At 41.7% G+C, this 23,535-nt stretch overlaps 1 protein-coding gene across 1 annotated transcript in view; it reads left to right on the forward strand.

Annotated features, from left to right (window-relative positions):
- The window catches only part of LOC103357274 (probable cation-transporting ATPase 13A3), a 27,490-nt gene extending 13,142 nt beyond the window's left edge, over window positions 1-14,348 (forward strand). The window contains 18 exon segments of the mRNA XM_008281801.1: window positions 354-371; window positions 1,034-1,184; window positions 1,903-2,023; window positions 2,588-2,712; window positions 2,794-2,957; window positions 3,665-3,790; window positions 3,924-4,003; window positions 4,097-4,139; window positions 5,742-5,851; window positions 6,028-6,124; window positions 7,149-7,221; window positions 7,326-7,503; window positions 8,469-8,650; window positions 9,155-9,243; window positions 9,381-9,461; window positions 11,591-11,735; window positions 11,738-12,146; window positions 13,781-14,348. Coding sequence (XP_008280023.1) covers window positions 354-371; window positions 1,034-1,184; window positions 1,903-2,023; window positions 2,588-2,712; window positions 2,794-2,957; window positions 3,665-3,790; window positions 3,924-4,003; window positions 4,097-4,139; window positions 5,742-5,851; window positions 6,028-6,124; window positions 7,149-7,221; window positions 7,326-7,503; window positions 8,469-8,650; window positions 9,155-9,243; window positions 9,381-9,461; window positions 11,591-11,735; window positions 11,738-11,904 — 1,950 coding nt within the window. The 3' untranslated portion in view covers window positions 11,905-12,146; window positions 13,781-14,348.
- The last annotated feature ends 9,187 nt before the right edge of the window (window positions 14,349-23,535 follow it).

Below are 23,535 nucleotides of genomic sequence, written 5' to 3' on the forward strand. Positions count from 1 at the left end.
ACTTCATTTCACTAATTATGTGACTTCTGAAGGTAATTGGTTGCACCAGAACCTTTTAGGGGCTTCATAGCAAAGGGGGTGAATACATATGCACATGCCAATTTTCAGTTTTTTATTTCTTAAAATTCTATTTTTATATATTATTTTCTCATTGCGCTTTGCCAACTTAGATTGTTTTGTGCAGATCCATGACATAAAACTCAGATTAAAAAAAACATTTAAATTACAGGTGTAATGTAACAAAATAAGAAAAAAGCCAAGGGGGGTGAATACTTTTGCAAGCCACTGTATATATATATATGTGTGTGTAAATCCTGACAGTTCTAAAATATCATTCAATCCTTTTTCTCCAGGAGCTTTCTGAGTTACCAGTAAGTTATCTTTTTTTTAGCATTTTGTGAAATACTGTGCGCTGAATCACTTAAATGTGGGTTAAATGAGCAGATCAATAGCACGCTGTACAGGTTTGTTCTGAGGCTGATTTAAAATCAAAATTTAAAACAAAGCAACTGTCAAATCACAAAGAGGGCAGTTTAGGGGACATGAGATGTTGCTCTTAAATATTGGGTATAATCATGTAATTTAGTTTTATTGATTGGAACAGAGGTTGTTTACGTGTGTCCATCGATCAATAGATTCTAAGTGCTTCATTCATTCATGCATTCTGTGGTTTGACCGACACAAACCCAGTATTATTATTTAATGGCTGCAGTTTAAAGAGTCGTGTCAGTTATTTCACTCTTCGTGCCGTTCTGCTTGTCTGACGGTTGCACATTTACTCGTATCTCATGTTTGCGAGTCCTTCATCACACTTTAAATCCATTACACAGTCAGTATTAAAGTGAAGCTTGACTTAAATTAAACCACAAATCCAATCACAATTACATTGTCTGTTAGGAAAAACCTAAACGAGATATTCTCCCCCCAATCATGCAACTCTAATCTGTGTGGTAAAGACCGGGAACATGGGAAACCACAGCCAAGCTGTTCTGTGGATTTAAAGATGCTGAAACACGTATCTTGTGCTCCTCAGTCGTGCGAGATCGGTATCGTCCGTCAGTTCCCCTTCTCGTCGGATCTGCAGAGGATGAGCGTGGTGGTCCGGAGGCTGGGGGAGAAGCACATGGAGGCGTTTCTGAAGGGGGCGCCGGAGGTCGTGGCCGGTCTCTGCAAGCAGCACACAGGTCAGACCCTCTGTCTCTGAAGGTTTGGGATGGAGGTTTTTTTTTCACATCCTTTAACCTCTTAAGACCCGAGCTCTTGTTTGATATGCATTTTTTATTTCTCTTTGCTATTTATGGAGTAGTGAGAGTGCCAAATTACAAAAATAAATCAATGAAAGAATAATAAAGTAAAAATGGAAATAAAAAGATGAATGAATAAAAGAAAAAATAAATAATGTGGCAATATAAAGCAATATTAATCAAAAATGAATCCGTAAAAGAAAAGGCTAATAAAAGTAGAAATATAAAGAGAAATAAATAAAATAATAAAAATGATAATTTATTATTTATAAATTATTTATTTATTTTTATTTAGTTATTTTTAATTTTTAAATCATTCTTTCTTTTTTTCTTTATTTTTAATTCATTTTTATTGTTTTTTTTCCAGTTTTATTTTCATTATTTATTTTATTCATTTATTTTTTTTTAATAATGTCGCAAATATGCACATATTTCCTTGGCTTTTAAAGCAACATTATAATAAGGAATAATAAAAAATTCTTTCTATTATATATATTAAGAAAATAAAAATATATTTTAATAAATAAATAAATAAATAATAATAATGCCAGGGCTTCAGAGGTTTAATTACCATCTCAATGAGAATTTATTAATGAACTGACAGTAGGAATCTTTGACTACAACCCCTTTATTTCCTCCTGTTCTGTCCTCCCTTCAGTCCCGCAGAGTTTTACAGAAACTCTGGAGACCTACACCCGGCAGGGCTTCAGGGTCATCGCCCTGGCACACCGGCAGCTGGAGTCCAAACTCTCCTGGCACAAAGTCCAGAACCTCAGCAGGTAGGTCCACGGATAACCCCGTCACAGTTCACGCAGCTGCTCCCACTAAAACACTGCAGCCTTGTTCAAAACCAGCTTCTGCTCATGTTCCTCACGCTCCCTGTTCTTACGTGTGCTAGACTTGTTGGCGTGGGTAACTGGACTAACGGCTCAGATGACGTAAGGTCCAAATGTTCACAGCAGACCAGAAAATGTTCTTGTTATCTAAAAAGTTTTCCCACAAGTTTTTAGTCTCACCGCTGTGCTTCCAAAATAACAGGCAGGGAGAAACACTGAACCTTCAACGTGTCACAGTGCAGCAGGAAGATGTGATGAGCTGAAGTCCGCGGTATTGATATCAGTCGGACATCTGGCCTGATTCACAGGCTCACCGGACAGCTCCAACAAAAGCAACACGCTTCTGGAAGTTTGCTGTAAAACTCGTAGCACTTAAAGCAGACGACGCAGTTTAAGTGACGCAGCGAACATCACAGAGTTATGATCTCTGATAATATTAAAGTTACGCTCATGATTATTTAACCCGTTCACTGATTCTCCTAAACGTGTGTGATTTGTGTCTTTCAGGGACGTGCTGGAGACCAACATGGAGTTCCTCGGCCTGATCATCATGCAGAACAAAATCAAAGAGGAGACCGCAGGCGTTCTGTGTGACTTACGGAAGGCCGACATCCGCACCCTGATGGTCACAGGTAACGCTGCTCACCGAGTTCGTTCTCCTGCCGCTGAGTGAAATCGTGACTTTATGTGTTGTCCTTCCCGTCGTCCGTCAGGCGACAACATGCTGACGGCAATATCGGTGGCTCGGGACTGTGGGATGGTTCGTCCGCACGAGAAGGTCATCATCGCGGACGCTCAGCCTCCCAAAGACTTCCACCCTGCCAGCATCACGTGGCATTACACCGAGGAGCCTGCTCAGAGTGCCAAAGACAACCAGGTAAGGATGGATAAAACGGACCAAAAAATGTTGGTTTGGGAAAGTCTAGACACAGCGTATAATCTGAACTACGAGTACCAGGGCTGTGACTGGTTGAAGCTGGTGAAGATGAATTGAATTACTCTGAGACCTGCATGTTCAGGCGTCTCTTTGCAATTATTTGTGCCTCAAGTTCACATAAAACAGAAGAACAGTTTGAAGCGATAGCGTAGCACGAGATGGACGGGCACATTGGTGCAGCATCAGCAGTAACGCAGGTGTTGTAATGGGCTGTTTAGACGAAGAGCGAGCTGTTGGTCGAGCATTCTTCAGCCTCTACCTGTGGTCAGAAGCTCTGGTTACTGACTCAGATGCCTCCTCCCTAGTTTGTCTGGACTTGGCCTCAGGGGTAGAGGTGAGGAGTCTGGATGTCCAGATGGAGCTCGGTGTAGAGTCACTGCTCTCTGTTCAGGAAGCCTTCAGATGGAGGTTTTAGCAGCTATATAACACGTAGGAACCGGTGGGATCACATATCTTGTATGGCAGGAATTCCCCGCTTAGGCCGATGCCACCGCGACCCGACTCCAGACGAGAGGAGGTTCATGAAACGGACGGAGCTTTACGTAGACATTCATCAGTGACTGCAGGAGTCAATCAGATAAGAGCAAGAAGATGTCTACATCAGCCAGGGTTGGTGGTGTTTGTCAATGTTCTGCTCTCATCCTCAGACCGTGGAGATCAACCTGGAGGAAGGAATGTTTGAAGATCGAATTTCTCAACAAGGTTATCACTTCGCTGTGAGTGGAAGAGCCTTCGCTGTGATCACGGAGCACTTTCCTCAGCTGGTCCAGAAGGTACAGGCTCATGTTTGGACACATCCACGTAACCAGAGGCTAATTTACAGACAGATAAATGTAGTTGCTGGACTCCCGGCTCGGTGTTTACTGTTGTTGTACTTCTCTGTCTCTCCACATGGGGGCGCTGCAGCTCGCTCTGAAAGCCACTGTGTTTGCTCGAATGGCTCCGGACCAGAAGACTCAGCTGGTGGAGGTCCTGCAGGGCATGGAGTGAGAGCTGTTTGTTTTGTGGCTTCAGTTCTGATCATTTATAGAGTCTCTGATGTGTAAACACAGCTCTGATCCGTTCTGTTTATCCTCCAGCTACACCGTCGGGATGTGTGGCGACGGTGCGAATGACTGTGGAGTAAGTATGGGCTAGATTGTGATGGGTTATTGTTCTCTTTATTTGCCTGTCTTTGATGGCTTCTCAAGCACACTTTCTTTCTATTAAAATGATTCTGTCAGTGGAAATTGGCTTATTGTTGGCCAACAGATATAAAAATGACTTTTCCTGACTTAGACTTTCTTTGTTGTCATTGCACAAAAACACAGAACTGAAACTTGTGAGGCAGTGACTTGTTAATAAGTACTGTAAACTATAATTATATATATGTGTATAGGAAATATTGCACCTTAAGTACTTAGCAGCATTGTCTGAAATATTGCACAGATTCATTAGCTTTATTTTTACAGGGAAAAGCCCCAGTGAGAGTAGGTACTCTGTTTTTCATGGCTGCCCTGTAAGCATGACAATAAGCAGATAATGAAACGGTCCGAGGAAGTGGGGGTCTCACCAATCTGATCCCACGTTTGTGAACCGGTTTACAGGCTAATATCTGACTGAACACTGTGATCAAGAAAGTAGGAGCCACACCTAAAAATACTCGTGTTTCAGTGGTAATAATGAGTTTTAGGCTGATGGATGATGCCGCAGTCAGTCGCCTCTAGCTGAGCTAATCCCACCATCACCCCCTCCGTCACTCCAGCTGACCCGTTTTAACTCCCGTGTCTCTACTGCACACATTTCAGAAGCAGCCAGCTTTGTCAAAACAAGCGCTTAAAAGTTTTATTTTTTATTGAGATGTAGATTAGGAGGGAGGAAAAACCGACTGGACGAGGAGGCGAGGATGAGCTGTGAATAGCTATCAGTTATTACTGCAATTAATGAAATGATCATTTATTTAGTATTTTATATGTAGATTGTGTAAAAGCACCAAGTTTGTCTTCAGCGGTGTTAAAACGTGCTGCACGTTTATCATAAATAGTCTTTGGTTGGTACCAAGGAACGGCCATTTTCTTGTTTTTTTAATGTATTTTTTTTAAAGAGTCTAATGCAAGTGGTTTGCTTTTGGCGTTTTATAAAAAATAATCAGAATCAGAATGTCTTTATTGTTTTTATATAAGAACAACAACATTAAAAGTGGCATCCTTAAATGCATAGTTAATAAATAATACATAATAAAATATATAAAAAACAAACAAAAAAACCAAAACATGTACGACTATCAAGATAAAATATTCCTAAAAAACATTCAGAAAACCATTCAATAAAATAAAATAAAATACATAAATATTACATGTAGAATAAAGTGAATTTGATGAAATATCTTGATTTTAAGAAATACTTGGTTCATTCTTTCGATGTAGTGACACCTCACAGGGTTCAGATGTTTCATCAGTGAGTAGAGATGGACTTTAAGCGTCATTCAGATGAATGGATGCGCTGACCTGCAGGTAGAGTTGAAATATGCTGTTTGTGCTTTTTAATCCTGATTTTATTTACGTCTGTGTGTTTTTTGCAAGTTTGAAAAGTACAATTTTGTCCTGAATTGAAGCATCAAACAAACAACATACTGACTGAAGCAGAGCTGAAGAACTTTCAGACAGAACATTCCTCCTCTGAGTTGGAGGAACGCTGTAAAAGCAAAGCGAGCTGTTTTAATTAAGTCCTCGTTTCCTCTCTCAGGCCCTGAAGAGAGCTCACAGCGGGATTTCTCTGTCTGAGCTGGAGGCCTCGGTGGCTTCACCCTTCACCTCGTCCACCTCGAACATCTCCTGCGTCCCCAACCTCATCAGGTAGAGGAAATCAAGACAGGGAAGTTGTTTCACAGCTTTCTGTCCTTTGATGGATTTAATCTCCACAGCAGTCAGCAGGGCTCTAAACTACAGTCAGCTCACTGTCAATACCTGAACCTCTAGGATTTATTAGCAGGAAACACTGAGCTTTAACTCCATTTGTCTTCTTTCTGAAGGGAGGGCCGAGCCGCCCTCATAACGTCGTTCTGCGTGTTCAAGTTCATGGCGCTCTACAGCATCATCCAGTACCTCAGTGTCACGCTGCTCTACTCGGTGAATATGACGCCGCTCCTCTTCCTCATGTCGCCTTCCATGTTCTTCTTGTCACCTGCTAGAGAAAAGCAGAATCAGAATGATTAAAATGGGGGAAAACATTTGAGTAGGAATATGTACGGCACATTCAGTGGCTTGGGGACATTTTTTCCTGGTTTTCAGACTTGATGCAGGACGTTTAAGGGCAGCGCTGATGTCAAAAGTTGTGTGTTTGAGAAGATGTGTGAGTGGAAGCAAATCAGTAAAGCAGACATGAGGATACATGCACGATATTCATCATACAAGTGCTGTATAGTTTATAATGATGCATAGATAAACAGAAGACAAGCTAATAACAGTTCGTCAAACTGCACAGAACTCACTGCCTCGCTTATTTATGATAAATTCTGTTGCTTCTGTCCCCATATTTAGGATCATTTATAAGTAATTAATGAGGTCACTGCGGTTGGTCCTCATCACTGCTGTTGATGTGTAGTAAAGTTCCAAACAGCTGGAAGCAACACACTGAACTTCAGCTCCCGTTAACATGAATTAAAAACCCAGATTTCTTCCATGATTCTCATTTATCTGACCCGTTATCGTCATCGTAGCAAAGTTTTATAGAAACTCAGGTTTTAATAGATGTGAATTTGTAGAAGAAAGTCGATTTAAAGGCGTTTTGTGGTCGTGTCTTTGTGATGTTTTCGGACCAGTGCCGGAGCTGAAATGTGGAAAAAGTCTTCACCGAATCTTCTCACATAATTCAGAGTGTCTCGTTTGTTTGTGCCTGTGTGACTGTGATACGTTAACGTTACTGGGTCTGATGTAGTTGTGGTTTTAACAGAAAAGTGAGCAAAGTGCTCATTCAGACGTGTTTACATCCTGTCAGACTACCAGAGAGGAGCACATGTCTGAGAGGGATGAAGATGTTCCGACTAAACTGTAGCACGACAGACAAATTGACATTATCGTCAGTAGATGTTCTAGATGTTCTGGATCCATTGATGTGCTGCTGCTGCTGTGACTGGTGTTTCTGATGTTGTAGGTTCTCAGCAATCTGGGAGACTTCCAGTTCCTCTTTATCGACATCGCCATCATCCTCATCAACGTCTTTACAAGTGAGCAGCAACAAAATGTGCTTTCAGTCAGTTTTTAGTTTAAGTATTTAACATCCAGTAAACAGAAGAACATTCACAGTTTCTCTTCTTGTTTCTGTCTCCAGTGAGTCTGAACCCAGCGTGGAAGGAGCTGGTGTTGCGTCGCCCGCCGTCCAGCCTGATCTCCGGCCCGCTGCTCTTTTCGGTTCTGACCCAGATCCTCACCTGCCTGGTCTTCCAGGTGCTGGCTTTCCTCCTGGTGCAGCAGCAGAGCTGGTACGAGAAGTGGACGCCTCAGTCGGAGTAAGTTTTGGTTCTGGTTTTGGCCACGTTAGAGATCTGCTTTAACGAATGAAGCATCATTAAATCACTGATTGGTAAAGACGTGTTCCGCAAAGACTGTTTGGGAAACTGTGGTTGTTCTGAACTGGTCTGTAGTCCCTCTGGACCTTTGGGCACTTTTAACTTCTGAATTTCATGGTGACTCAAACAGCCTGTGAAGCTGAATGCTGACAGGTGAGTTTAGAATCAGTACAAGTGTTATGAATGGAAGTCTGACTTTCTGTTAAGTTACTCTTCAGCACAAAACTGCAAGAGGAGACTTTGCTAAAGAACATCTTGTTGAATATTGGAAGCACATTCTTTGATCGGATGAGGTCCGTTTGTTTAGATGGGGTCCTCCATGTGGCCAGGTACACCACACTGAATGCACAGAGGTTGGAGAGTGATGATGTGTGGCTGCAGGAGTAGAAAGGTTGTCGGGGAGATTCTATGTATAGATTGAACGAATGACTCCAGTATGAAATCACACAAGAGTATCTAAAGCAAGAAAAGTAAAAGCTATGACCTGACCTAGTATGTTGCCTGACTGGAATCCAGTTTACCAAATTATATATATAATAATAACAAAGAGCAACAAAACCCCTTCAAAAAAATGTCAGAACGTCTCTACAAATGTGTACAAAACTGTTCATGGATCGATTCTGTCATCGAAAATCAAGCTGGACACGTTGAAAAAAAAAGAAAAAGATCTGAATCACAGTAATGAAAGGTTTTTTTTTTACATAAATCCCCTGCTGTGGGTTCTGTATTCTAAACATTGAGTCTAAACTGTTAATTTTTAAGTTTATATCAAGTTAAATACAATTACTGTAAAGTGATTCAGTTTTGAACCCTCTGACACCAGAGTGCTGTGCTCACTTCTTTTGTAGATTCTTACAAGAAGAGACATTCACATTGATTTTCTGCCTTTTCCTCTCCTCCTGCAGCGCCTGCAACATTTCCACCTCCAACCACTCGTACAGCGTCAACGAGACAATGCACGTCGACCATAAGAACATCAAGAACTACGAGAACACCACGCTCTTCTACGTCTCGTCCTTCCAGTATTTGGCTGTGGCCGTCATCTTCTCCAAGGGGAAGCCCTTCAGACAGCCGAGCTACAAAAACTGTAAGACTGAGCTGTGCTGTCTGTGAAGATCCTCAGTCATCCAGGTCGTGGTTATTCTGGTAGATTAATCGTAGCAATTGGACTTGTTTGAGTTCCGTGAAGACGTTCCACCTCTCATCCAAAAGACTTCATCAGGTCTGACTGACTAGTTGGAAGTTCCAGATACTGATATCCTTAAGGATGGATGATGAAGCCTCTTGGATGAGAGGTGGAACGTCTTCAAGGAACTCAAGCAGGTCCAGCTGCAACGATTAAACTACAAGAACAATTTATCTGTGCTGTTAAAGAACCGGGTCGTAAAAATTCAAAGGCATACGTTTTGAAAAAATAAAGTAAATGGGACAATTTCTGCGGATTTCAACAATTAGTGTGATTTTTTATAATTTTCCCGAATGCATCTGTTACTTTTCTCACAGATTTCTGCAGTCGCGATCTCTTCTGCCACTAATCTCGTCTCATAAAGTGTAAATAACTCCCTAAGCGTCTGTGTTCTTACGTCCTCAGGGCCGTTCATGCTGTACTGCGCGGTCCTGTATTTCTTTCTCCTCCTCATCATGCTGCATCCGTTTCCCGCCATCGACAACTTCCTGGAGGTGAACTTTTATTTTCTCACATTCTCTGGCCTTCAGTTGATATATTTCAGGCCCAGGTTTTAGTTTTGAACATCAGAGCTCTGTGAGAAAGTGTAAATACGTGTTGCATTCGTTGCTGTTCCTGCTTCTCCCCTCAGATCGTGTGCGTTCCTTCTGACTGGCGCGTCACTCTGGTCGTCATCATCTTGGTGAACACGGCCGTGTCTTTCCTGCTGGAGGTACGCTTTAGAAACACCTCTCTGCGACTGATCTCCTTCTTTTCACTTGTGATTTTCATGCTTTGATTTTGCCTGAATCGGCGCTCGGTGGCACCTCGCATTCTAATTCATGAAATCAATGAATCATGTTTATTTTTATTTCTTTTAAATCTTACGTTGGAGCTGTTTCTGCCTTTTGTGTGCTTCTGTGGCTGCCAACTCAATCTGCAATGATCGACTGATTCTCAAGCTGAAATCTCTCATAGATTTTGATCCTTGACATCATCTTGTGGAGGCTAGTTTTCAGAGGCAATGAGGGGCCGAGTCGCCCCGCAGAGGCCTCCTCAGCCGACACGCCGCAGGTTGGGAAGCTTTTCACTCTGATGTGTTTTGTCTGGTCACGCTGTCTAGAGAGTTTCCTTAACTCCGATCCTCCTGCTTCTTCGCATCTCTTCCTCTGTGTCCTAATCTGTCAATATCACAGACATTGAAATATAAACACATCTGTTGTTCATCACGTCACCTTTCAGTGCATCTTTTCATTTTTTTTCGATGATTGTTTATTTCATGAATCCGCTAATCATTTTCACTTTGCTTTTTTCCGTCAACACACCTCAGTGGTGTAGAAATTTGCTGCACATAGAATAGAATAGAAATACTTCATTTATCCCAGACCTGGGAAATTATTGCAAAACAGCAGCAAAAAAGAAAAACACTAAATCACAACAAGAAAGGGCTAAAGTCAAATGCTATTAAAAAATACAAATAAATAAACTAACTGTACAAAATGTGCATGTACATATATCACATAATCTATAAAAGGCTTAGGAAAAGTCAACATACCAATAATCTTCTCATGGTTAAAATGCACAAGATGATTTAAGAATAGCAGTTACAAGCTGTGCAATATGTTGTTTAACTACAAAATGTTGTGTTCCAGTTTTTATTAGTGGCACGTGGATGTGCTGTATGTAATCTAGTATTTTATATGTTTATGTGCTCGGTGTGTAAAATATTAGTATATCAAATGCAACAACAACAAACCAATCATTAGAGGTACAAAATGTATTATTAATTTTCTCACGTTAATATTAATATTATTTATGAATTCATTTAACTGTCTGTTGCTGTCACGTTTTTTTAAAATAATTTTTCACTGCGATATAAAAGTCCTGCACCTCTATGAAAACAGTGGCTAGAAGTAGAGAGAACGCAGACATGTTATTTACCATTTTAATATCAAAAATCATCCAAAAAAAGAAGAAAAATTGAATTTGTTTACTTATTTATTTTGGCAAATATTGGGGGGAAAAAAAGAAATGTACAACATTTTTCCAAGTGCCTACAGGTGATAATAATACTCAAAACACTACAGATTTTTTTATTATTATTTGTTTCCATACTTGTCTCCTCTCTGGTGGTTTAAACACAATCTGCGGCTCACGTTAATCACAGCCAAGTCATTAACGGCTTCAGGGCTGCACGGACGGAGCGCGTAATTATTATTATTATTTATTTTTAACAGAATCTAGTTAATGCAAACTGTTTATTTTTGGCATTTTTTAAAATGAGACATCATTTATGGTGGTTTTGATTAAAGTTAGATTGGGTTCATTTTCTCGCCCGACACGCCCAGGGACCATCGCAGAGTTAAAACTCCGATGATTCGTTCTAGTTTTAGAGTTTCTTGTCAAATGGTGTAATTTTAGGGATTTTTCAAGATGACGTGCGTTTCAAACTGGCGGGTTTCAGAAAGTTAAACAAAAGATGGATGGATGGATGGAAGGATGGATGGATGGATGATGAATGAATAGATGGATAGATATGTTATTCATCCCTAGGGGAAATTCGGGTATCTCAAGCTCAGCTCACAGGTACAGATAACATATAACAGATAAAAGACAACAGTAACGACAACAACAGCAGCAACCGAGCATTAAAAGTGAGCTGGTGATAAAATATTAAAATATGATAAAAGGTTAGAACTCTAATCAATAAATAAACCGGCTAATAAATAACTAAAAACAAATAATAATAGTGATGATAATGATAACAGAGGGACATCAGTCTATGCGTTTATCGAGGGGATATAAACCTACACCACAACTCGCTGACTAGTTCTTTCTTTTTTACTTTCCTGCTCTTCCCAGCCGTCCATCGACCGCTGGGGCAGGCCCTTCCTCCTCTGGCTGTTCTGTCGGAAGAACAAGCCGCCCAGGGTGCAGTACAAGCATCTGGCTCTGGAGCTGCTGGAGGACGCCGACTGGCCTCCCAAACCCTCCACCATCACCTACGGCACGAGTCCCGCCTCCCTGACCCTCACATGACTGCTGACCGAAACCCAGCACAGACTGAACCTGGAGCTCCCAGTGAGCCTGACTTAGAATCTGAAGTGACTGGTGATGCTGATTCCTGCTGGCCAGCCTTCGTAGCGAGGAGGCCTCCTACTGTACCGATCGACTGACACTGTGAACTTTTCAATCTTCCATTTTTGATTCGCTTCATCAACACTCCCTGCAGTTGGATTTTAGCCGTACTGTTTGGTCACGCTGCTGAAACTTGAGCCACAGGATTGTTGAAGGTGTAGCTTAGCGCTGTGGAACATGCAGTTATCGTTGAAAGTTAGATGCTAAAATTGGTTGATTTAACTCAGCACCAGGACTCGCTGGACAAAGAGGGAACCGGCTAGCCTGGCTCCATGCAAAGGTAAAATAAAACTAGTCATCGCCTCATGATCAGGATCAGATTCTAGACAAGTCCAGCGTTTCACATCTCATACAGAATGGTTAGTAAAGCACGCTGGATCGAACGCCACACACTGGATGTTTTTAGGATCCTGCATTCGACACACTGTTTGATCTTTTTTTTTTTTGGTCATGCTTTATAGTTGGGATGTCCTGATGTGACAGATTGAGATCAGCAAGACACAAATCCAAATCCATTCCTTTGTGAACATCAGCTGCTGCAGCACAGATTTGAGCTCTGGTTGGAGGACATTGATAGAAGTCTCTGTCATGGGGCCCTTTGGCAGCTAAATAATCTCTGCCTGTCGATGCTGACCCGCCTGTAGTCCGATGTGCCGCCTCCTCGGGCTGCTACGAGCAGTACGAGGATCCACCTGGTGCACAATCATTATTTACATCTGTGTAGAGAATCCAGGTTTTCATCATCTCTGTTTCCATCTAATTTCAGTCCTTCTGTAGGTTTACAACAAGGTTCACGACCACCTACATGATGTAAAGGAACAGCTCGATGCAGAAAGGCAGTATGTGAAGAGTTCATTTGCAAAAACAGAGAACTCCATCTTCACAAACCTTCAGAGCTTTTCCATCGTCTACCTGAGACATCAGTCAAACTTAAGTTATCTCTGCTGTTGTCATTTCTACTGAGTCAAATCCACTCAGCTTCAGTTTGATTGATATTATCTCAAGCAAACAACAAAAAAAACAAGTTTTCTGAAAATCTAGAAAAGTGGAGTCATCTGTTTTTGCAAATGAACTCTTTGTTTGTTCTTAATGCGTTGCTGAGTTGTCGAGTGTAGACACTGGATTGACTTTAATAGCTTTAATCTACTTAAAATGTGTGTTATCAAGGAGAACACTAGATATTAAATGACTCCGATCAGGGAAGGAAACATCCCTCCTACTGTCGTCCTCAGATTTATTCAGACCCTCCCATTAAAGAAGGAAAACAACAGCTGAAATAAGTTGACAAAAGTAATAATAAAGATTGCTTTGTTTTTTTTTTTTATTAAATATTTTTTTCAATCACATTTTCGAAAGCAACATCTTATTTCACCAAATTATGATTTTGCAAATTTTAATTTATTATTACTTTTTTCAGTTTCTAGTTATTTGAGTGACTGTTGTGGATTTTGTCTTTTTTTTTAATGGAAGGGTATGAATATATTTGGACTGTGTATAGTGCGGTCGTGTGGGGATGAAACGCACTCTAGTGTTCAGCTTGATACCAGCCTCAGATAAGATGTGCTGCTTGTAGCTCCTGCAGACATGAGGATGGTATCAAGCTTCTAAAAACATCTTTACCTGTTTGTGACCGCTGACATACAAAATGCAGCTACTGAACCAGACACTGTGCAAATGTCAGATTAGTGTTTCCACTGTTTGAAGTATATCTGAATCCGATGAGGTGAATTTTCTCGTCGGTCTCGTTCGTCACGCAGCTACACCATCCGTTTATTCAACTCCATCAGCTGCTGCTATATAATCGGTTCCTGTGAAAAACAAACCAGATAATCTTGTTGTCAAGTTTGTGAATACGCCAACCGGTACTAAAACACTCCACTGCTGCGTTTCTTTTTTCTTTTTTTTTTTTTTTAGAGTTGCTTTGGTTGAAATTCTTCCCGTGGAAGAGAAAAAAGCAGAAATGACTGCGTCCCTTTAAAACAAACAAAAACTGTGTGAAAGTGAAGAGCGTCAGAATGAACCACTTCATCGTCCCTCGAATGCATCGGAGGTAGTTTGTGCTCTGTTTCTCAAATCATGACTGTGTTTATGAGCTAAAACTTTGCATTAATTCAACCATTTAACCTGAATGAGGCGTAACAGATGTTTTGATTAATGAATTAATGCCTTTAAACGAATCACTGAGACACTTGCTGCTGTGAAGATTTTATAACAGTTGATTTTTTAACGTCAGATTTTTTAGATATTTTTGCGTAACTTTGTCTATTGCTGTTGTGTACATTTTTTTATAGTCAGTTTGACAAAATTAAAATATGAATCGTGTATTACTGCTAATTATAACGATGTTTTTAACTGTTAATTCACTTTCTTGTTTCTACAATGTGAGAAAAACAACAACATGTTTCAGTGCGTCTACAGATATCCCGGTGTTTGCTCTGCAGAACTTCCATCACGTTTCCCAATAAATCTGTGTATTAAGCCACTCTTGCGTGCTTCGTGGGGGGCTGACCCTGGTCACACTTTTTCAGCCAAGACTTACTGATCAATTATGGGCTTTCCCAGCCTCCTCGCTGCCTGGCATATGGGCGCTTAAAGGCGCGAGAGTGGAGGAGAAAGAGGGGTATCATTTCATGTGGAGATCAGGGCCTATAGGCAGTGAATGGGTGGATTTAGGGGGGACTGTGAATAAGGGAAGGGGGTCCTCGCTTGTACCAAAGAGAAAAGAATCTCCCACAGATCAGGGAAGAGCCTTTTTGGGAATATTCATGATGAGGATGAGGAGGCATCATGAATTCATGTGTGTCTCTGTGACTTGCGTTGATCATCTTTTCGGTAAACACGTTTGTGTACAGAGCCGGGATGTCCTGCTTTCGCTCGGTGTTTGCGATGTAGTTTCGTGGATAGTGTTGCCTCTCCACAAAGCAATATGGGTTTTTGTGTACTCTGCTGTATTCCTTTTGTATCAGTAGGGGAACAGATGGAGAGTGGTGGAGAGACATAAAGAAGCTAAAACACACAGTCTTTCTTCCTCACAGCTAGCTTCTCACTCACAAAGATTTTCTCAAGCTTGCGCTCAGACGTGTGCTATTTCAAGCATTTTGAGACTTTTTCTCCTTTCTCTTTTTACCCATACGTTTTTTTGTCTGGCTTGTGTACTTTCAAGCTTTAGGCCTGTGCGCTCAGTCTGTTTACGGGTTCTTTGCAGGCTCGGTTCGGGTGTTTTGTCTCCTAACGGCCACTCTGACACACTTTCCTCCAACACAAGTTGCTCTTTTTGGCGTCGCACACATTTTTGCATCTCCTTAGTCCACAGAAGACTGAAGGTGGTCAGACAGTCAGAAGGCCCTCGTCTTGATTAATAGTCGGGACACAAGGCCAACCTGATGCTCACTTACGGCCAGCCTCATTTTACAGATGACACAAAGGCAACCACGTCTGGTAAAAGGTCTGTGACCCACCAGACGGTCACAAAGCCCTTCTCCTCCCTCCTGTCCCCTCAGCATGGGCTTCTTCCCTGGGCCGCCGTGGCATCCCATGTCCCCCTTCCTTTATCAGCGCTTCCCGGCCTGAATGGGCTCTGTGGTTGGTCAATAAATTCAGTGATTCAGGGGGTGGACAGTTGCAGCCGTGTTAACGTTTGTTCACAGGCTTGTCGGAGGGACGGGCACCGCCCAGCGGCTCTTTGTCTCCCGTGGTCCCTCATCAGGTTAGAAGTCAATGGAGGGCCTTGTGCGGAGGTGGCAGGGGCATGGATGGAGCCGCCTCTCACATGGCGTTCACACAGGGGGAGGACCGGTTCGGATCACTGTGACACTTGTTAGTGTGGGGCCACACAACATTGCCGGATCGCCTCTATCGCTGTCCCCGAGGGCCCACAGTGATATTCAGCGCTTTAAACAAACTAATGGTCGAGGCTGCGGGGTTGCACCGCGGTAAGATGATCTGCACTCAGAAGCCTGCAGTGACTGCGCTGAAAAGAAGTGCACAAGTGTATCTTACAATCTCAGTTTACAGATCAGACTGACAATAAAATGAGGTCAGGCCTTCATTTGCGCTGATGGTGAATCCAGTCTTTAAATTTGGACTAGAATGGCACCCAAAGGCACTTTTGTGGCCCCTGAAGGTGCCACGCTGTTGCTGAGTTATGGCCGGTTTCTCAGGCTCAGCTGAGCCAAAGCCTGGGAACAGCCAGGATGGGAGAAAGGCGAGACAGAGAGCCATAGACGGAGCAACACACAAACAGCGGAGGGCTTTAGCAGACGGAAAACAGTGGACAGAAAAAGACGCACTGTGACTGAAGAGGGACTTAGAGCCATGACTGAAGCCTAACTGTCATGAGAAGATGAGAGTTGCCATGGCCACCCAGGAGCCACCCAGCAAGCATGTGAGCAGGGGAGGCTCGGGGGCCAGGGGCCTGGGCCCAGGCTGGTGGATCACATGCACTAACCAGGGATTATGTGCATAAGTGATGAGCGCTAAGCCGGCAGGTGAAGAAGGGAGGCCCTGGGACAAGGAGCGCGCCATCCCTCAGGACAGCGCCGTCTGTAAAGACCGGGGACTTTTTCCCAAGTGAGGCTGATCTGCCATGTGAAGGGGACTCAGCCAGAGGTCCTCGAGTGCTGAAAGGGCATCCCCCAGGCTGCTTTCACTGCATAAGTGGCCAAAACGCTGGTCTTGTGAGTCATCTTGAGTGGCAAGAATGGGGCATCTTCACATTCATAAATCCCAACACAAACACACTCGTGGATATGGACTCAGCTTGGATGAGGATAAGCTCCACATGGACGGGCAGCAGCTCTTCTGGAGGGAAGCTTTCGACTCGCTGCCCATATAAAAGATCTAATTTAACCTCTACGGCTAAGTTAACTTTACGCTATATTTACGTTCTTTTGGGTGCCAGGATCAGCAGGTTCATAGGTTGTTTTGCTGCCGGGAATAAATGCTCATAATATCCATGGCCTTACAGGAATGTGTTTGAACACCGATGGCACAAAGAAATCACATTCCCATGGTGCACGGGCAGAAAATACACAGTTCACCAACCTACCCCCAACACCTTTTCAAGACGATAGTATCCCTGAACATATTAACATGTAAATACACTTAGATACTTTGACAATGCACTGAAATGCATATAATCTACATGCTAACTAGTGCTTTAAAGAGTTTCCACTGCTGAATGTGGTTTAGCGAACACTTTCATGTCTGGGTTTTAAAAATTAAATGTGAGGCCTCTCTTAGAATCTCTAAAAGCGTTTTTCAATTTGATGAGGGATAAGGCGATGACTGGGTTCCCTTTTCAAAGGGGGAGACCCAGAGTTCAATAAGACTTCAGTCTCATTGCCTTTGCCTCCAAGTTGAAGATCTAAATGCTGGCTTTTTCATGAAGGAACCCACTAGGTTAGGTGACAGATGGCAGGTTGTTATGCTGGAATACCAGTTGCTATGGTCCCCCTTTTTCCTGCGCAGCTTCACTTGCCATCGCTAAGCATCCCCTCCGAGGCCGGTGTACTGACTTGGAATAAGCTGACTTGAAACCGCTCAGGTTGTTGTTGACAAACATGAGCCCAGATGAGTCTCCTAATCTCCCGCTCCTTTATCCGCCCTTTATTGCCGTATAAACAGGCCTGAATGCGCTAAAAAAACTAAACCTCTGTTTTCAGCCTTCTCTTATCTCACGCAGGGTTTAATCTAATGCCCTCTAGCCTTTTTACATCTCTGCCTCTGCTAAATTCGACCATATTTTTGATTCAGTACATCACCATGACGACCAGTTATTTCCCATCCAGGAGCCCCCCCCTCCCCACCTCCCAGCTCCTCTTCTCCATTGATACGGCTACCTCCCCCCCTACCCCTTCTTTTTTTTGTCCAAATAAAACAAAGCGCGGAGTGAATGCGCTCTGAGGTAGGTAAATGTATTCAGTGACATCAGCCAGGACGAGTCTATTCTGCCGGATTCCTGTACCACTTGTTTCCAGCCTTGTCTGGGGGCCGGACACTCTGTTGGGCCCATTGTCCCACGTGTATTCCACACAGGCCCGCAATTAATGGAGGCCTTGTCTAAGGCTTCTGGAGCAGAAACTGCTGTTGGGGAGGGGGACAAAAGGCGGGCAGAGCCGGGGGCTGGGAGTTGCTAAGGGAAGGGCCCCCCTTCCCTCTTTAAGGGGGAATTCAAAGGCAGAAGGAGGGCCGGAGAGCGAGTGGAGCTCTGGACGAGATGTTTAAGTGATCCCTTCTGTCTGCGCCCTCCCCTCCTGGCCCGAGATGTTTTCATACCAGCAGTTGAAAGGGAATCTTTGCAGTATTTGATGATGAGGATGGTCATTTCACTGCCCGCGCGGTTGCCGTGGCGGCCGGCTGGAGGAGGAAGCTGCCGTCGGACCAGGTGAAGATGGAGAGTGAGGCGGCTGGAAAAATGTTCAGAAAAGTGTAGAAACTTGTCACATTTTAGCCATTCTTACTTGAGATTTAGTTCATTTTATTTAGTTTTTTACCCCCTACATGAGCTGAGAAACAGTGTTTAGTCCGTTAATATCCAGGAGAAAGAAAACCTGATCTCATCTACAATAAAATGACTTTATGCTAATGATGTGAAAGCACTCAGCTCACTGTTAGTGCATGCTGAAATCAGAATCAGAAACAGATTTATTGCCTGGTATAGTTTACACAATACGAGGAATTTGTTCTGGTGGGTTGGTGCAACAATAAACAATAAATGTTAGAGTAAAGAATAAATATTGAGTAAGCTTGGTTTGTAATAACAGCAGCTGAAAATCAGTGCAGGGTAGTTACCAGACGTATATCCAGCTGGGACTTTAAACTTCCTGGATGTCTGTGAAGTTTCTCAATCCTGCAGGTACATCGACAAACAAAGGCAACTGGATCGCTTTAGTTTTGTGTTTCACGTCTTCTCGTCCGGCTGCCTTCATTTCACCACTTACATAAACCTACAGGACAGAATTAATATCCTCTGGCTTTAGATGATGCTGTTGGTCTGTGGTTTTCTTCCCTACAAACAGAAACCTCCAGTAAAACAAATCGATAAGACTGATAATCAAGCAGGCGTCAGTTCTTGCAGCTTCCTCAACGTCAAATTCACTGATTAAAGGCTTTTAGGATTTTAAAATGAAAGTGTTTTCATCTACTTTTATCACCATTTGAGGAAACTGGGGGGAATTCTTTGGTTATAACAACCAGAAAACTTCAGATATTTCAGTCCGTGCAGGTTTTCTGGTGTCATGAGATGCAGTTAGTCGCCTCCTTTATTTTAAGAAACCATCAAATCCTTCACAGTGGTCATGAGACTGTTTTACTTTAGAAACTGTGGAAATCTAAACTTTTTTCTTTTTTTTTATGACATCTTAAACTCACTGTATTTCAATAAAGATTTAAAAATAATCGGTCGAATCTGCTTTCTGAAATTTTTTAAAAACAATTTCATGTTTCATCAAGTTAATTAATCACTAATGCTGTAGCCTTATTATTATTTAAATTAGTTCAATAATTATGGTTTATTATTTCTTAGCTACATTTTTAAATTAGTTCTTCATCATTAATAACACTGTAAGATCAAGATAAGATGTACTTTAATCAGGTTAAGTAGTATTTTATGTATTTTTTTATAGGGTTTTAATCCCTAATATGCAAATTACTCAGATAAAATCACACCTGTAATAACACTACAAGGTCCTAATGCCGATATCTGAACTTGTAGCGTTAATTCATAAAGCTGATAATAGTTATTTTTACTGGAAAGCAGTTATTTTAAATGTACCATATAAGTAAAGCTGACTTGATTTGAGTTTTCTGACTTGATGTCAGACCCTAAACATCAGCATCAGTTTCAGCAAAGCTTTGTTTTCTGTGTAAACAGTAGAGACAGTGATGGAAATGAGTTCACAAAGGCTTTTATTGTTCTGCCAAAGTCACATGAGATTTACTTTTTTTTTTGTAAATGTTTCAATATATGATCAATAATCCAAACTGAGAATCGTTCACATCCGTCTGGTCCTGTGAGCTTGTAGTCATCCATCATAACCTTGATAACTTTCTCAGCCTCTCTGTGCTTCCTGCAGCCTCCCAGAGTTCCCACACTGATACAGATCAGGGTTGTGCTATAAACCTCATCTCTACATCACCATCTGCACAATGAAGGGCTGTTTGTGGCAGAGCAGCGGGCTGGCTGGAAGCACCGCTGATAGGACGTAATTTATTGTTGCTCTTCCCTCATCCGCTGCTGCACGCTCAACCTCAGGCGGATTCAAGGATCCAAGGAGGTTTATTTGTCATGCCAGCTCACATTCACATGTTTGAGGTACGAAATTAGTACGAAATATTTTTTTTAAAAGAAAAAGCCTAATAAATAATAAATACAATAAAAACAACAGCAAAAAATCTAACTAAAAAATACAATATAAGTGTAATAAGAAAAAAAAGTTGAATATTCAGACAGCATCTTGCAAAAAGCATCCAGCAACAAGATTAACTGAGGACCTCGAGGAGAGCGGTGGAGGTGTGTGAGGTGATTAGTGGGTGAGCTGAATAGAAACAGAACCCGGTTTTCATTTCAGAGCTGCTGATTCTATTCATTTGTGAGAACACAGAGGCAACAGCATGTCACTGCGTCTTCCCTTCACTTTATCTTGTTCTGCTTTTGTCTTTGAGTTAGTCTTCAGGCCCCTTAAAGTTTAAAAGTAAAACATCATCTTTATTTTCTATTATCAGTAAGAACAGTCCTCTAGTTCCAGCCTTGGTTTCGTTGAGCTTGTTTGACTCGGGTCAGGAAGCCAGCGGTGCTTGAAGCTTGTCACGCAGAGAGGAAGCTGTGGATGTTGAACACTGACCTGCTTCTGGGGTCATTTCACCTCTGAGGGTTTAGGAGCTTCACAAAGACTGTTTGAAGTCCATCAGGGAGGATCGAGGCGGCCGACGATAAACCTGAGCCCAACAGAGATGTCTCTAAATGAAACGAGCAGCGCGCGGTGAAATCTGAATGAGTCATCACGTAGACACTGCACGAGTATTTTAGTATAGAAACCAGAAAATGCAGATTGTCTGAGAAAGTCGAGGAAGGTTTTAACAATCGAAACCTGTCTTCAGTATTTTATACAGTTCACACCTGAAAACTAATTATGAAATGAGGAAAAAACAGTAAATAGGAACACAATACGATCCACATAAAGATGAACGACAGGTCCTTTATTTGCTGTGAATCAGCATCAGACAGGAAAAGAAAGCAGTCTCTCACTTTTCTTCCTGGATCGTACATGAGAGAGAAAAAAAGCAACCACATTCTTCACAGTTCTTTCTATGTCAGCATCAATTTAAGAAAAAAAAAACCTCGTCTTCAATAAAAAAAACTCTGCAGAGGCTGAATAGAACAACCATGAAATATATTCTACATGAGTCAAAAAGTAGTTTTTTATTGGATAATAAAGGAAAATAAAAGGATGGATTTATCTTATGATCAACTGAATATCCCTGAAGTTAATATTTTCTCTTACAGTTAAAGTTATATATTAAAAATCAGCTGCTGTTATGAAGGAAATGCCTTTACTTAAAACAATAATTCAGGTTCTGTTATTACAAACCCCTTGCAGCTTGTTTTATTGTTTATCCATCTTCAGAAAGGTTTTAAAAACCGGCTCCGTTTTGCTGTCTGCTCTGATAACAGACAGACGAAGAGTTCGTAGAAGACAAACGAGTGCATCATTGCAGAATTTCTTCTCACCAAGGAGCCTGTCAGAGGACCGAGTCTCCATCTCAAACTCCGAGTCACCCCAAAAATCTGCAGGAAAAACCGGTGAGTTTGCATTAAAGTCATTCCTCCAGACAGATGTTAAACCGCTTTATTCAAACATAGAATAGAAACTTTATTGTCATCGTAACAAGTACAATGGAATTAAAAAGTGCCAAACCAAACAGCGCAACACTGATGTCAAAATAAAAATAAAGACTATAAAAACCATAAAAAAGTAATTAAATAAAAAAATCTAAATAAATAAGTAATTGCAGACATGCAAACACACACATACATCCATCTCTAAATTGCAGGATCCCTTAATGCGCTTACGACATTTTAAATGTGTTGTTATTGCTGTGGGGTAGAAGCTGTCTCTGAATCCACTTGTCCTTGAGCGATCTGTATCTTCTGCCAGAGTTCAAACAGGTAGTGACCAGGGTGTGAAGTGTCCTTCATTATGTTCTAGGCTTTTTTGAGACAGCAGTGGCCGTGTAGTTCCTCCAGAGTGAGGAGAGGGCAGCCAATGTTCTTCTGGGCCGTGTTGATGACCCTCTGGAGCGCTTTCCTCTGAGCTGGTGTACCACACATGATAGCATCCTCTCTATGGAGCACCTGTAGAACCACACCAGCAGTCTCTGGGTGATGTCGTTTCTCTTGAGCACCCTCAGGAAGTCTCTGCTGGGCCTTTTTCAGCAGCTCACAGGTGTGGTGAAAAGTCAAATCAAATCAGATCAAATCAAATCAGGTTTATTGTCATTTGCTGTACATTTAGTTTTACGGAATGCACGTCTGGGATAGGCAAGACACTAAACGTTCACTTTCGCTGTCTCCTGAAGGGGGTGCTGCATCCATGTGCGCCGCCATTAAGTGACAAGTTCTCGGGAAAAGAATCTAAATGTTCTGCTAAAAAGAGCAAAATGAGTTTTAGTTTGTTAAAAATCTGCACATTATTTCACTGTTATTTAACCTCCACATCCATCAGAGTTTGTTTCACCTTCCAGACAGAATCCTGTTAACACTGATAGTCAACCGTACAAGTCACTAAAAACACCTGATTTACTGAACATCTGACAGCAAAGATGCTTTAGGTTGTCTGCAAAATGTCCCACCTGATGACGTGAAATATAAACACAATGTTTTGGTTATTCGCAGCTTGTTTTCAAAAGTTCTGTGTTTTCATGTCGTTTCATTTGACAGTTTCTTACACAAACATTGCAAACATTAGATCTTTAACTTTCAATAAAGACAAAATTAGCAAAACTTTGATTTTTTTCTTTTGATTTGATTTAATTCCTAAATGATATTTTATAGTATAGTTGTTTAGTAAAAATGTTTTTAATTAGTTCCAGGGCTACCTCGTGGACAAATTCTCATTTTGAGATTTTGTAAAAGGTGTCCCACAAGGCTCAATGTTGGGGCCTGTTTTGTTCCCTCTGTACATAGATTATAATGTGTTTCCAGCTGTAATGTACGTCTCTATGCTGACGACACAACACTGTACTGTAGTTCAGATAATGTACAATCTGCTGAAAAAGCCCTTTAATGCTGCTTTATGCCCAGTAAGCATAAATGACTTAACCCAAACAACTGAACACATAATATTCCCCAGAAGAGATGTGGTCACGGCTCCTCTAAACGGTACAAATATTGAAAAAGTTGCACAAATATCTGGGATTCTGGTTTGATGAGAAGCTGACTTTTTAAATATCGAGTTCCCATTTTTTAATTTTATTTTTACTATTATTATTATTTTTTATAGGAACAAAATATGTGCTCTGCTGCTTAATGAGGGAACTTTTTTATTTTTTTTAAATCAGTGCTGGATGATGGTGACATTTCAGACATGCATGCATCATCTGCAACTCCTCCTCCTCTTGTTTTTTATAATCACCACTATCTTTTAATGGGCTCTTACTGCACACGCTCA

Source organism: Stegastes partitus, unplaced genomic scaffold (genome assembly GCF_000690725.1).
Source record: "Stegastes partitus isolate 25-593 unplaced genomic scaffold, Stegastes_partitus-1.0.2 Scaffold0, whole genome shotgun sequence".
In the NCBI taxonomy this organism is placed as follows: Eukaryota; Metazoa; Chordata; class Actinopteri; family Pomacentridae; genus Stegastes; species Stegastes partitus.